The 15,138-nt window shown below is 50.4% G+C and overlaps 1 protein-coding gene across 6 annotated transcripts in view; it reads right to left on the bottom strand.

Moving 5' to 3' along the window:
- Positions 1-15,138, bottom strand: part of LOC143830216 (lysosomal acid glucosylceramidase-like) — a 43,068-nt gene that overhangs the window by 9,730 nt on the left and 18,200 nt on the right. For 4 of the 6 annotated variants that reach the window (XM_077322354.1, XM_077322375.1, XM_077322344.1 and 1 more), the window contains exons 3-6: positions 12,389-12,589; positions 12,158-12,304; positions 7,877-8,010; positions 5,743-5,915 (exon numbers count right to left, since the gene is read on the bottom strand). In XM_077322354.1, coding sequence (XP_077178469.1) covers positions 5,743-5,915; positions 7,877-8,010; positions 12,158-12,304; positions 12,389-12,589 — 655 coding nt within the window. The remainder of the gene's footprint in view (positions 1-5,742; positions 5,916-7,876; positions 8,011-12,157; positions 12,305-12,388; positions 12,590-15,138) is intronic. The other 2 variants (XM_077322380.1, XM_077322388.1) reach the window with 1 other exon arrangement.

A 15,138-nucleotide genomic window follows, 5' to 3' on the forward strand; every position in this document is an offset into this window, starting at 1 on the left:
CGGTAGGGCATCTGCTCGACGAGCAGAAAGTCCCAGGTTCAATCCTTGGCATCTCCAGTTACAGGACCAAGCAGTAGGTGATGCAAAAGACCTCTGTCTGAGACCTTGGAAAGCCACTGCCCATCTGAGTAGACAAAACTGATGTGAATCAGGCAGCTTCATGTGTGAAATCAAATCTCCACAATTTAAGTCTGACTCAAATATTATTTAAGTCTGACTCAAATTTAGGTCTGACTCAAAGTCTATAAGCGTTTAAGAATAAATGTCTATAAGCTTTTAAGAATAAATATCTTTTGTCTATAGGCTTTTAAGAAATAGTTTATTATTATAAAAACAGGTATAGATTCCCCCCTGCCCCTTCACATAAGAGGGCCTTCTCTTTTATATTATGCTCATTCGTATTGTGATTGTTTTAAATGTCTGGGGTCTTAATGGGTTTTTTAACGGTGTTTTATTCAGACTGATGTAACCCGCTGTGAGCCACTGGAAACGGTGGGCAATCAATCAAAGTATAAGAATAAAAATATAATAGGGTCCAGGGTTTGGAACATAGTAGGGATGCCAGCCTCCAGGTGGGATCAATAATAATAATAATAATAATAATAATAATAATAATAATAAATAATAATTAATAATAAATAATAATAAATAATAATAATAAATAATAATTAATAAATAATAATTAATAAATAATAATTAATAAATAATAATTAATAATAATATTACATAATTTAAATCTTTTATCCTGCCCTTCCGTGGTCCACTCAGAACAGATAACACACTTCTTCAGAGCCAGGTCATCAATCTTCCCACCCTCTGAGGCAGGAACCACCGACCGGAGGGGGGGGTGGGGGGGTTGCCACTGGACAAATAGTTGTTGGGACTGTTCGTTTTTTTGTTTTTTTTTAAATGAGGGAATAATTATTTGTAGCCCACCAAAAGCTGTTTTTTCAGGAGTGGCAGGCTAAAAGTAAAAATATAAATAAATAAATAACATTAATAAAACTGGTACTTTATCCGTAGGTGTATATAAGTTTAAAGGTGATATTAGAACACAGGTTAGGCTTGTGCCCTCAGTTTTAATCCTTGGCCTTTGCCTGACTCTCAGCCAGCTTGGTATAGTGGTTAGGAATGACGGTTTCTGTTCTGGTGATCTGGGTTTAATTCCCTGCTCCTCCCCCTGCAGCCAGATGGGTGACCTTGGCCTAGTCACAATCTTGAGATCTGGTCTCACAGAACAGTCCTGTCAGAGCTCTCTCAATGCCGCCTGCCTCACAGGGTGACTGTTGTGCGGAGTGGAAAGGGAAGGCGACTGTAAGCCGCTTTGAGACTCCTTTGGGTAGAGAAAAGCAGCATATAAGAACCAGCTCTTCTTATTCTTCAGTAATTTTAGGGATCTCTTAGCCTCACCTCCCTCACAGGGTGTCTGTTGTGGGGAGAGGAAAGGGAAGGCGACTCTAAGCCACTTTGAGACTCCTTTGGGTAGAGAAAAGCAGCATCTAAGAACCAACTCTTCTTCTTCTTCCCTTGGACCAGCATATAACAGACCTTTCCGTTACAGATTCCCGAGCTAACCCCAAAGTCCTTCATCGTTTCTTTCAAGAAATCCAAGATGACTAAAAGCTTTCAGCTTGCATGAAAAGAAAGGCCGCTGGGAATTGACACTGGTCTGCAACGATATCAGGCCTTTCTATTCTGAGAACATATAGAGGCCTATGAATATTACTTGGCATATGGCAGTGGTCCCCAACCTTTATTAGGCTGGGGACCGGCAGGGCATTGGGCCGCGCCCGCGCGGGCTATGCTCACGCTTATGGCCGCGCCCGCGGGCCGCGCCTGCACATCGAGCCGCGCCCGGCCGCGCCCGCGCCTGCACGGGCGCAGCCCGGCCCTGATTCCCTCTTCCCGCCCTCCCGCAGTAAGTAGCTTCCCGGGCTGCAAGCTTGCGGCCTGGGAAGTTTTTCACTGCGGGGGAGGGGGGGCGGGGAGAGGGAGCTGCGGCCCGGCGCCATGGCCTTCGCGGCCCAGCGCCGGGCCGCGGCCCGCAGGTTGGGGACCACTGGCATATGGCACCAGGCCAGAAAAACTCTCTGATCTAATCCAATGTAATTTTTCATAATCCCTTGTAATCTCTAAATTAGTATTAAAGCTCGTATTTTGAACTTAACATTAAACAAGGATGTAGGTCTAGAGCTTGGCAATTTAGAAATATCCTTCCCCGCTTTCGAGATAATTGTATTATAAGCATCCAAAGGACACTTCAACTCTTTCTTGTATGCTCTAAAAGGATCATACTCAAATACAATCTCATGGCGAAATTTCATCTATAAACCTTTCCTAGAATTCATTACTAATACATCAAGTTCTGGCAGTTTACCATTCTTCAGGTTTTTAATTGCTAATTTAATTTCCCCAATTTAAATGGATTTATCTCACTAGCTATGACGTTCTTCAGAAATCTGTAGTATCTGTATCCTCTCAAAAAACTCCAGCCTGGTATAGCGGTATAAGCTGGGTTGGATTCCCCGCTCCTCCACACACAGCCAACTGGGTAACCTTGGGCTAGTCACAGTCCTGTTAAAGCTGTTCTCATGGAGCAGTAACATCAGTGCTTCCTCAGCCTCACCTCCCTCACAGGGTATATCTTGTGGGGAGAGGAAGGGAAAGGTGTTTGTAAGCCACTTTGAGACTCCTTCAGGCAGTGAAAACTGGGATATAAAAAACAACTTCTATATTTTCTTTCTCTCAACAGGTTGTGCAGCATAGAGATCCCTAAAAAAAAAAAAAGAAAAATCACCCAAATTCCTGCGTGATGATTCCAGGAATTCCTAGTTCCTAACCTGAACTAGGAACAATTTGTTGTTACATTTATATAAGAGAGCTTGCCCTCCTAGGCCAGGATGCAACTTAAGATCACGTCTCAGGCCAGAAACCTGGGGGTGACCATGGAGGCTTCACTAAGACCGTTTATGCACTGGGAACTTCTCTGCCCCAGCTCCCATGCAGGAGCACAAATCGGGGGGTGGATGAGGTGCACCAGGCCAAATGTTCCCCCGTGTGGGTGCAGGAAGAGATGGGGCAACCTGCCACGACTAAAACTCCAGCCTGCAGTCCAGCATGAAACCTCCAGTGCATAAACAGTCCAACACTCGAGACACAGGTCAAACAGGTAGCTGGCCAGGCATTTTTCCATCTCCACCAGGCTCGGCTACTAGCGCCCTATCTGTCCTCTGAACACCTGGCCACAGTGATCCATGCGGTGGTCACCACCAGATTAGATTTCTGTAACTCGCTCTACACTGGCCTGCCTTTGTGCTTGATCTGGAAACTGCAACTTGTCCAAAATGCGGCTGCTAGAGTCCTCACAGCTACACCATGGAGGGCTCACATCCAGCCAGCTGCATTGGCTACCGGTTTTCTTCCGGATCAAGTTCAAGGTTTTGGTTTTGACCTTCAAGGCCATCCGTGATCTGGCCCAGTGTATATGAGGGACCGCCTATCACCCTATGCCCCCCCAGGGCCTTACGCTCTGTGGGGGCTAACCTATTGGTCATTCCCGGTCCCAAGGAAGCTCGCCTGGCCTCAACCATGGCCAGGGTCTTCTTGGTCCTGGCCCCAACCTGGTGGAACGAGCTCCCGGAAGAGCTGCGGGCCCTGCGGGAATTGTCATCATTCCACAGGGCCTGCAAGACGGAGCTCTTCCGCCAGGCTTTCAATTGAGGCCGGGCAGCAAGAAGATCTAGCCCCCCTCGCAAATGTGATGGTTGGGTCTGTCATCTGCCCCCTCCCTTTCCCTTCTTAGTGGGTGTGGAATTGGGTTAGCTATATTGAATTTTGCCGCCATTCTTGTCTTAACTTTTGTATTAATTGTATCATGTTTTATTGTGCTTTTATTGTTTTAGGGGATTGGTTTTTATGTGACCCGCCTCGAGCCTCCGGGGGGAGGCGGGATTTAAATTTAATAATAATAATAATAATAATAATAATAATAATAATAATAATAATAATAATAATAATAATAATAATATACCACTCTGTGAAGAGCCTCTTGTGGCGCAGAGTGGTAAGGCAGCCGTCTGAAAGCTTTGCCCATGAGGCTGATAGTTCGATCCCAGCAGCCGGCTCAAGGTTGACTCAGCCTTCCATCCTTCCGAGGTCGGTAAAATGAGTACCCAGCTTGCTGGGGGGTAAACGGTCATGACTGGGGAAGGCACTGGCAAACCACCCCGTATTGAGTCTGCCATGAAAACGCTAGAGGGCGTCACCCCAAGGGTCAGACATGACCCGGTGCTTGCTCAGGGGATACCTTTACCTTTAACTTTATACCACTCTGTAGGGAAGCCAGTCACCTATGAGATCTGGGGATCCCCTGGAATTACCTTCAGACTAGGGAAGTCATTGCCCCTGGAGAAAATGGCTGCTTGGGAGGGTTGACTCCAAAGAATTATATTATCATTATATTTATTTATTACTTCCATTTCTTACCTGCCACTCCCAAATGGCTCGTGGCGGGTTACAAGGTCAGTATAAAATCCCCAATAAAACTCCCCTTAAAACCACAGACAAACATGCAATCGAAAAATGAGAAGATAAAATAGGATATGGCGTAAAAAAAAAACAATTTCTGCATTGACTCCACCCATTCCCCTGAAAAAATCTCCTAGAGCCAGTTTGGTGTAGTGGTTAGGAGCACGGACTTCTAATCTGGCATGCCGGGTTCGAATCTGCGCTCCCCCACATGCAGCCAGCTGGGTGACCCTGGGCTCGCCACGGCACTGATAAAACTGTTCTGACTGAGCAGGAATATCAGGGCTCTCTCAGCCTCACCCACCCCACAGGGTGTCTGTTGTGGGGAGAGGAAAGGGAAGGCGACTGTAAGCCGCTTTGAGCCTCCTTCGGGTAGGGAAAAGCGGAATATAAGAACCAACTCTTCTTCTTCTTCTAGAGCAAGGGTAGTCAAACTGCGGCCCTCCAGATGTCCATGGACTACAATTCCCAGGAGCCCCTGCCAGCAAATGCTGGCAGGGGCTCCTGGGAATTGTAGTCCATGGACATCTGGAGGGCCGCAGTTTGACTACCCCTGTTCTAGAGGGAGGAGGGAAGAGGGGGCAGATGTACTCCATAGCCACCATACACACAGCTGTATCATGGAGGGGGGGTCATATAGGTCTTCCTTAGTGTGCCGGCCTCAACCATAGACCTGGTGGAAGAGCTCCATTATGCAGGCCCTGCGGAATGCCAAAAGCTCTCATTGAAGTCGCTCCCTGTCCCAAATCCCACCCACTCCCAGTTCCACCCCCAAAGTCTCCAGGTATTCCCCAACCCAGAGCTGGCAACCCTACTGCTCCTTAGCTGTGATTTCATAAGACCTCACAACAGATATTAAAAACAGGTTAAACTAAATATCATCACTCGCTAGTAAATGCAATTAATGATTGACTTTCTGGGGATACATCTTTTCAACTCCTGTTTACTCTCTTAGAGCAGGGGTAGTCAACCTGTGGTCCTCCAGATGTCCATGAATGCTGGCAGGGGCTCATGGGGTAGTCCATGGATATCTGGAGGACCACAGGTTGACTACCCCTGTCTTAGAGGACTGGGCTGTTGCTCTGACACCGTCCGTGAGCTGCCATGTTGGTTATGGCCATGGGCGAATTCCCATTTCCCCCTGAATCCATCCACAGAGCAAAAGATCAAGCAGCTCTTATTCTTCCCAAGTTCTGCAGAGGCACTCAGAGTTACCTGATGAGGTAGTTGGCCCAGGTCTTGTGGAAACGATCTCCTGCTTTCCCTCTCAGCTGGCCTTTCCCCTTTACCTGGCCATTGGTCTTCAGCCAGGCAGGTGCAGTCCATGGGCTGGCAACAATGGAGATGGGCCGCTGGGCTACAGCCATGATGTGTTGGAGGACGGGGATCTACGGGAAGAGGTAAGGAGGACCCGATAAGCAGACTGGACAATGAGGATCCAACAAGCAATATGTTTGTTGCCATTGAAGAAAGAGGACGACAGGCCAAGAGCTGTGTGAAAGAAAAGGCTGGGAGACTTGCTAGGGGAAACGCAAGAAAAATGGCAGATGGGGTGGAAAGGAACTGGGCGTAGGGGTCATCCATGTAAGATGTGGGGGTCTTCCAGGTGCAGGGCCCTGGGAGTCCTTATTCCAGTGTCTTTTGTGAATAGTCATGACGCAGGGGGAAATCACGAGGTTCATACCTGAGCCAGTACCTTCAAGATATACAATGAGTCCAGGAAAAACATGGCCAGAAGGAAGATTTCAGAACACTACAAGGAAATAGCTCTTCATGCAAGCTCAGGGTGGAGGTGAGAGAAAGGAGAAATAGCTATTTGGATTCCATTAAGGACGGATTTCTCAACCAGGGTTTCGTGAAACCCTGGGGCTTCTTGTTGGCCTTGGAAGGGTTTCCCAAATGAGTGAGAGTTAATTAATTTTTAATATATTTTTAAAGTTGTTAAACATTTATCGGGTGTTATGACCATATATGGACATGTCAACTCACCCCTCCCAAAATGGCCCATGATGGGCCTGAAGAGGGTGGAAAGGGGAGGGGCCTCTGGTGGGCGTGTCCACAGCTCTGCTTCCCAACCATATTCTGCACGATTGCGCCACTTCTGGGGTTTCTCAAAGCCTGATTAAAGTTTCAGGAGTTTTTCAACATTTAAAAAGTTGAAAAAGGCTGGAGGAAGGCGAAGAACGAAGATGGGAATTGAGCGAGGAGTTGAGCCTAACCAAGAGATTGGGGGAGACAATGTTGGTTCATCCCCACCTGTGAGGACTCCCCACTCCCTTCTAGGGGTCCTTCAGAGGCATCATTGGAGGTCATGTGGGACTGCAGCGGTAGGAATAATTGAGAAGGTCACAAGGGGGCAGGGAATCCTAATAGCCACAGTAAATATTAATGGAGCTCAAGCCACAATACTGCATAGAACAAAGGTCGCCGTTGTTTTTGACCCTGCAGGCATGTTTGGAATTCTTACATAGCATGATGGGGGACAGCCGCAAAATGTATGTCCCAAAATGGCTGCCGCAGGAAGTGGAGTCAGCCACAAAATGGCCACCACAGCTCACTGTCGGGCCCATAGTGAAGCCGCCGCGAGGCAATGTTTATAAAAACCTGCACGGCCAACCAGATTTCCAGTGGCCAATCGGAAACCTTGCTGGTCAAAACTCCCACTTGGCCACAGGCACAAACACTTGGTGGGTACCAGAAGAAGTGTCAGTGGACCCCAATACAGAAAACCATAAAATGCCATGACACTCGTAGTGATAATATGGATGTAGGTAGGACCAGTAAAAAAAAAGCCTTTATAATAATTAAGCCCAGCCTGGGAGTCGGGACCCCTTTGGTGGTTGAATGACCTTTTCTCAGGGGTCACAGCAGGGCAAGCAGTTTGGCCGGGGGGGGGCAATCCACACAACAGCCTTGCGGGGTAGATCAAGATAGAGCATTTGGAGCAGCAGAAAAGAGCAAGATCGGCATGGTGGGACAAGAGGCAGAACTGAACTGAGAAACCCCAGAAAAAAAACCCAATTTATATACAATCATCATGAACAATGGGTCTTCACCCCATTGGTCAGTTTGGGTTTAATTTCTGTGAAAGAACACTTGCATCATTTTATGGTTGGGGGTCACCAGAACATGAGGAACTGTATTAAAGGGTTGTGGCATTAGGAAGACTGAAAACCACACACCTTACGCGGACTGGGCCCCATCAGATACGTCCGCTATGTCCAATGCAGTCATCTTTAAGGTTCCACAAAACTCTGCCTGAGTAATAATCACAGCTCTTCTGCAGAAGAGGTCATTTTCAGAAGAGCCACTGGAGGGCGGAAGAGAGCCTTCCATGGGATTTACTCACTCTGAATTTGATATCCTCCATCGCTAATTGGAAATACTTCAGGTCAAAATCGTACGGTATGTCGTCGTAAGTGTAGGGGTGCGTGGAGAAATCGCAGGCCGCAATGGGCATTCGCAGAAGGTTGTACTCAATTCCTGCAGAGACAAGGCAGAAAAGACGGTCTTGGCAACCCACTTTTGCAGCGCTGCTCCGCCTAGTTCAGTGCTGCACCTTCCAGCAACTTCAGCCTTTTGAAACCTGTGGGCATCTTTTCAGCGCCACAAAATGGCTGCTGCAGGAGGCGGAGCCCATAACAAGTTGTCTGGGAATGAAGCCATGCCTTAGTCTCATAGTAAGTGGTCAACCTCGCAGGCAAAAGTTCTGCTTACTCAGGATTCGGAAAAGGAACATCTTGTATTAGAAGAAAAGAAGAAGAAGAAGAAGAAGAAAAAGAAGAAAAAGAGTTGGTTCTTATATGCCGCTTTTCCCTACCTGAAGGAGGCTCAAAGCGGCTTACAGTCGCCTCCCCTTTCCTCTCCCCACAACAGACACCCTGTGGGGTGGGTGAGGCTGAGAGAGCCCTGATATCACTGCTCGGTCAGAACAGCTTTCTCAGCGCCATGGCAAGCCCAAGGTCACCCAGCTGGCTGCATGTGGGGGAGCACAGAATCAAACCTGGCCTGCCAGATTAGAAGTCCGCACTCCTAACCACTACACCAAACTGGCTCTCTATTAAGTCTTCTGGCATTCACTGGGCTGACTTTCAGTCAAGCACTGAAGACAGGGTTTCTGGACTGCAGCTGGCGACTCCCAGGAGCCTGGAGCACTCATCAGAGCTGCCGTAACGCAGGGCCACGCTGGGCAGTTCCCTGGGACCCCACAAGCACAGGGGCCCCATGCTAATCTAGGCATGTATAGATAGTTCGTGATACATGAATGGACAAGCTGCTTATATAAGATGTGAAAATTGTAGAATGTAGGCCTTGTTTTTTAATGTTTGAACACTGATTTTGTGGGAGGTATCGATAAATACAAGTTTAATTTTATCGATAATTTATGTTTTTATTCCTCTGAATGGTTGGGAAGGGAGGATCCCCAGTACACTGCTCTCCCCGGGAGCCTGTAATGCTGTTAAGGTGGCCCTGGCGCTGACATCATGCCTGTGTGCCTATGGCATTTCTGGTTTAAACAGGGGGAAGCCATAGCATTTTGCAGAAACTCTGAGGCTTTACTACAGAGATTTCTGCAGAATGCTAGAGTGTCCCGTAGAGTAGTCATCCCCAACCTGTGGGCGGCGGACCACATGTGGTCCTTCGACTAATTGGAGGTGGGCCCCGAAGGACGCCTTCTCCCCCCCCACCCTTTACTTCATCCCCCCCGGCCCTTTACAACACACTTCGGGTGTCCTTGTCTCCCATCCCTTCCAGATGGGACTATCTCATTGCAGAGAAACAAGCTCAGGGTTCCCATTGATTTGTCATTGTCATGAGTTAAAATTTCCATGAAAATAAAATGTTCCTTATGTTCATTGTTGTGGTGTGTCTGTATCTTATTTTGAAGGGATGTTTAAACATGACCATAGCAATCAGAGAGCGTTAGGGCAGTGGTTGAGAGGAGAGGAGTAAACTACCCCCACCCCACCGGGCCTCAGTAAAAGGCGTTGAGTGGTCCCCGGTGATAAAAAGGTTGGGGACCACTGCCATAGAGCAGGGGAGGCCAAACTGTGGCTCTCCAGATGTCCATGCCTAGAATTCCTATGAGCCCCTGCCAACTGGTAGGGGCTCATGGGAATTGTAGTCCATGGACATCTGGAGAGCCACAGTTTGGCCACCCCTGCCATATAGAGCAGTGGTCCCCAACCTGCGGGCCGCGGCCCGGTGCCGGGCCGCAAAGGCCATGGCACCGGGCCGCGGCTCCCTCTCCCCGCCCCGCCCCCGCAGTAAAAAACTTCCCAGGCCGCAAGCTTGCAGCCCGGGAAGCTACTTACTGCGGGAGGCGGGGAGAGGGAATCAGGGCCGGGCCGCGCCTGTGCGGGCCATGCCCGCTCCGCGGGCGCGGCCCGTGGGCGCGGCCCGATCCATGGGCGCGGCCCGGGCGCGGCTCGCGGGCGCGGCTCGGGTGCGGCCCGATCCGCGGGCGCGGCGTGGGCGCGGCGTGGGCGCGGCCCGATCTGCGGGCGTGGCCCGCGGGGGCGCGGTCCGCGGGGGCGCGGCCCGATGCCCTGCCGGTCCCCAGCCTCGGAAAGGTTGGGGACCACTGATATAGAGCATCACGTCTGGTTTAGAATGAAAGTGACACAGGTGTGCCAGGCCAGATGCTGGGTTTCACATGTGCCCTGGCTTCATGACACACGCTGGCATTTTCAAGCCGTTTGACAGATGGAACCCATTATCACAGTGGTCCCCAACCTTTTTATCACTGGGGACCGGTCAACGCTTGACAATTTTACTGAGGCCTGGGGGGGGGTTAGTCTTTTGCCGAGGGACGTTGCCAACACCTGAGCCCCTGCTCCACTTGCTTTCCTGCCAGCACCCGTGACTTCCTGCCATCCACTAGGGGCGCTGCCAGCAGCAGCTGCGCAGTGCCACGCCGAGGGGGAGCCCCAGCCATGGTGGCCGCTGGAGAGCACCAAAGGTGAGCCGGCGGCAGAGTGGCAGAGCAGCCCCCAAGGCAGCAGCCAGAAAGGAGGACGAGGAGGAACCACGGCCCGGTACTGACTGATCCACGGAACGGTACTGGTCCCCGGACCGGGGGTTGGGGACCACTGCATTATCTGATAAATGGACATCTTCTATCAGTTCCATTTTAATGGATTTTGCCATTATAAAAAATAATTTCTATAATCGTATGGGTTGTTTTCTGTACTTTTTGCTTCATCATTATGTGTGTCCATAATTAGACCTCTAAGAAGTCCCATTTTGGGTTGAAACACATTAGATCTAAGGTTCAGAATTGTATGATGCATATTATGTTTTTTAATGAGTCGCCTGTGGGCTTTGTGGATGTATTTGATTTCTTAGTTTTGCAAGGTGTGCATAATAAAGGCTTATATAATTTTATGATTTACATTTGTACAGACAGCCAACATTGAGTTTCTCATTCTCTTTCTGTTACGTTTTTTTTTGTTTTCAGTCCCTTCTTTCACAAAGAGGCCAACCAGTTCCTCTGGAGTGATAACAATAGGGTAGAGAGGCCGAGGCCTTCCCCTCATAAGGACACAGGAGAGCCCTGCTGGGTCAGGCCAGGGAGGGTCCAGTCCAGCCTCCTGCCTCACTCAGGGGCCAGCCAGTCCCTCTGCAGGGCCAGCCACAGGGCAGGGAGGCCGAGGCCTTCCCCTCATAAGGACACAGGAGAGCCCTGCTGGGTCAGACCAGGGAGGGTCCCTCCAGTCCAGCCTCCTGCCTCACACAGGGGACAGCCAGTCCCTCTGCAGGGCCAGCAACAGGGCAGGGAGGCCGAGGCCTTCCCCTCATAAGGACACAGGAGAGCCCTGCTGGGTCAGGCCAGGGAGGGTCCCTCCAGTCCAGCCTCCTGCCTCACCCAGGGGCCAGCCAGTCCCTCTGCAGGGCCAGCAACAGGGCAGGGAGGCCGAGGCCTTCCCCTCCTAAGGACACAGGAGAGCCCTGCGGGGTCAGACCAGGGAGGGTCCCTCCAGTCCAGCCTCCTGCCTCACCCAGGGGCCAGCCAGTCCCTCTGCAGGGCCAGCAACAGGGCAGGGAGGCCGAGGCCTTCCCCTCATAAGGACACAGGAGAGCCCTGCTGGGTCAGACCAGGGAGGGTCCCTCCAGTCCAGCCTCCTGCCTCACCCAGGGGCCAGCCAGTCCCTCTGCAGGGCCAGCAACAGGGCAGGGAGGCCGAGGCCTTCCCCTCCTAAGGACACAGGAGAGCCCTGCGGGGTCAGACCAGGGAGGGTCCCTCCAGTCCAGCCTCCTGCCTCACTCAGGGGCCAGCCAGTCCCTCTGCAGGGCCAGCACCAGGGCAGATGTCACCTCCTGGCTTTGGGATTCAGAGGCTTACTGCCCCTAAATGTGAAATTTCCCAACAGCCACCCTCATTAGGAGCCATTGATAAGAGTTATCCTCCATGGAGTTATCCTCTCTAATCTCCTTTTAAAGCTTTTCATTTCTGTGGCCATCACTACATCCTCGGGCGGCGATTCCCACATTCTGATCACACAAACACACACATGCACAAATTCCCATATGCTGAGAGTTAGGCTAATCTAGAACGTTGCTTCTCAAGAGGCTCAGTCCTCACTCCGCCAGCTGCTGGGTCCCAATCCCCACCCCAGGGTGCTCTCACCAGAGCTGGAGAAGTAGGATCTCAACAGCTGGTCTTGGGCTGCTGGAGACAGGCTCAAGATGTTGATCGCAGCAGCGTCCGTGTGGGATCCACCAAAGCCTTTGATGTACTGGTGGCGTTCAGAGTCATTGAAGATATAGTCTGTCCCTTTAGGGAAAGAAGAGATAAGGTAAGCATGGAACACAGGGGGAGAGAGGGGAGACGTCCTGCAAATATAGTATTTCAGCGTACCCATGAAGCCAGTAGAGGTGCCGTTTTGCTGGAACCTTCCTCTTGTGAAATCCATGCGGTAGCCAGACCTGCTGGACACATACTTCGAGTAGAAGCCCTTGGGCAGGAGGAAGACAGAGTCCAACGTGTCACAGTAAGTTGCATTGCAGACACAAACCATGTCGTCGCTGTCAACAAACTTGGGGAGGCAAGGCCTGTTTGCTAGGCAAGAGACAGAAAAGATAAAGGGACTTTGAAGAAATACATTTTTTTTTTCCTTTCGGGGTTGGAACCGAGAGAGACCTACCATCTGAGCTTTAAAAGTATTTTCTTTCTCCCTTTCGGAGCAGAGGACAGGCGGAATCTATGATTCTAGGGAGGAAGAAGTCAATTCAATTGTTTTCCAGATTCACCCCAGCCCACCTTCATGTTATTGTTGTTAGGGGCGGCAAGCTAGGGCATGCTTTCTCAACCAGGGTTTCATATATATGTCTGTAACTCGCCTCGGGCCTCCGGGGAGAGGTGAGGAATCAATCTAATAAATAAATAAATACCGTATTTGCTGGCGTATAAGACGACTGGGCGTATAAGACGACCCCTCAACATTTCCACTCAAAATACAGTACTATGGGCCACTATGGGCAACTATGTGTATCCCAACTGAAGTGCACCCGGCGTATAAGACGACCCCCCCACTTGGAGGCATGTTTTTCAGGGGGGAAAAGTAGTCTTATATGCCAGCAAATACTGTAAATAAATGAAACTGGCGTTTCTTGATGGCCCTGGAACCCTTTCCCAAATGGGTGGGAGTTAATTAATTTTATATATTTTTTTTAAGTTTGTTGATATGAACATATATGGTTATGTTGACAAGTGACAACCCTCCCAAAATGGCCAATGATGGGCTTGGAGGGAGTGGGAAGGGGAGGGGCCCCAGGTGGGCATGTCTACAGCTCTGCTTCCCAATCATATTTCAGATGATTGCGCCACTTCTGGGGTTTCTCGAAGCCTGAAGAAGGTTTGTGGGGTTTCTCAATGGTAGAAAAGTTGAGAAAGGCTGAGATAGGGAACTGGCCACCTCTGCCCCAAGGGCTCAGTGGGTAGGTCATAGATGTAATAATCAAAGAGAGAGGAGACAGTTATGATCTGGTATGGGGCTGTCTTCTCAGCTCCTGCCCTTCTTTCTGGCCTGCATGAGACACGGCCACTGTCACGCCCCCGCTGTCTCCTCCCGAACTGCCAGAGTAATCGGACCCAGCAGCTGACCCAGATCAGGCTGAAGACTCCGGGGAGTCTGACGAGGACCCTGGGGAGGGCTGCTCCAGGCAACCAGAGAGATCACGGACACTGGCACGGCAACAGCAGGCTGGATCGGATTCCGATGATTCGCTCGTAAGGCGCAGGCGACAACGTAGGGTGGGGTTGGCAGACGGCCCTGCAGGCGAGCTGTCAACTTAGATGGGGCCCAGCTGAAAGCACTTTGGGGGAGGACGGAGTGAGTCTTCCCCCAGGTGCAGGGAATTAGCTGGGCTGCCTTTAGCTGAACCGGCAAGAGGCTTCTTTGTGGAAGCAATTTTATGCAGATACCCCTCGGTCCGGCTTTGAATTCCTGCACTTCGTTTTGACTTCCCCTGGCTCCTGAGACCCCTGGCACCGGCTTGACCATTCTTCTTGGACATCGGACTGATTATTACTGGTTTCCCTCGGCTTCTCTGACCCTGGCACAGGATTTTGACAACGCACCTGGTAAAGTGGACTAGCTTTGTGTAAATATTTGATAACTGGACTCCGACCTTGGCTTGTTTTGACTACTCCCTGCATTGCCCCTGCACTGTGCTGATTTACCTCCTGGCGAGGCTTTGCAGCCCTGGCTCCTCGGGCATAGCGGCCATGGGGCGTGGCCGGCTAGGTCAGCATAGCCACTGTGGTAGCAGTAAATTTGGGGGGAGGGAGGAAAAGGAGGGTGAAGGGTGTGGATGGTTATGTCACTTTTGGGGAATGTGAGTGGTAGGTGTGTCCAACTGACATCACTTCCAAGGGTGAGCACTTATTTCAGGGCTCCTCCATGGTCAAACGGTTGAAAGAGGCTGGTCTAGACAATGAAGCAGAGATTTGGAGGAATTAAATACTAGAGGGACTTCAGGAAGAACATTTCTGGAGATTTCAGGAAACGCTTCTCTGGCCCTGTCTGACTTAGTTAGTGGTTGGGGAAAAGAGAGGTGACAAAACTCATGTTAGCAAGGAGGAAGGTCTCTTTCGTGCTGAGTTCATCAGATCAGACAGAGCTCTGAACTGAGGTCTGGAGAAGGCAGCTATTAATGATGTGCTCACCCAGACAGCTGGAGGAAGATGTAAGGCAGTGGTCCCCAACCACCAGGCCGCGGCCCGGTGCCGGGAAGGCCCTGGCCCCGGGCCGTGGCTCCCTGCCTCCACCTCATTTTTCTGTTGCCACTGTAAGCTCAAGCCAACTAACCAACTTAAGAAAAAAGGCTCTCCTAATTATTTTAACGTGATGGGGGGGCGTGTCTCTCTTCAGAGGAAGGCGGCTGACAATGGAGAGCTTGGCAAAAAAGATCCAACGGGAAGGTGGGGAGGGGGGTAAACATTAAAATCCTTGCAAGAGCAGAGTTTTTCTAGGGCAGCCGCTGTGTGCTGCAGACCCTGCGCTGCCTTGCAAACCTCATTTTCCCGTTGGCGCTCTAAGCTCAAGCCAACTAACCAACTTAAGAAAAAAGGCTCTCCTAACGTGTAAAAAAAATCCTAGCTTGTTT

The sequence above is a fragment of the Paroedura picta genome, chromosome 1 (genome assembly GCF_049243985.1).
Source record: "Paroedura picta isolate Pp20150507F chromosome 1, Ppicta_v3.0, whole genome shotgun sequence".
NCBI classification, from domain to species: domain Eukaryota; kingdom Metazoa; phylum Chordata; class Lepidosauria; order Squamata; family Gekkonidae; genus Paroedura; species Paroedura picta.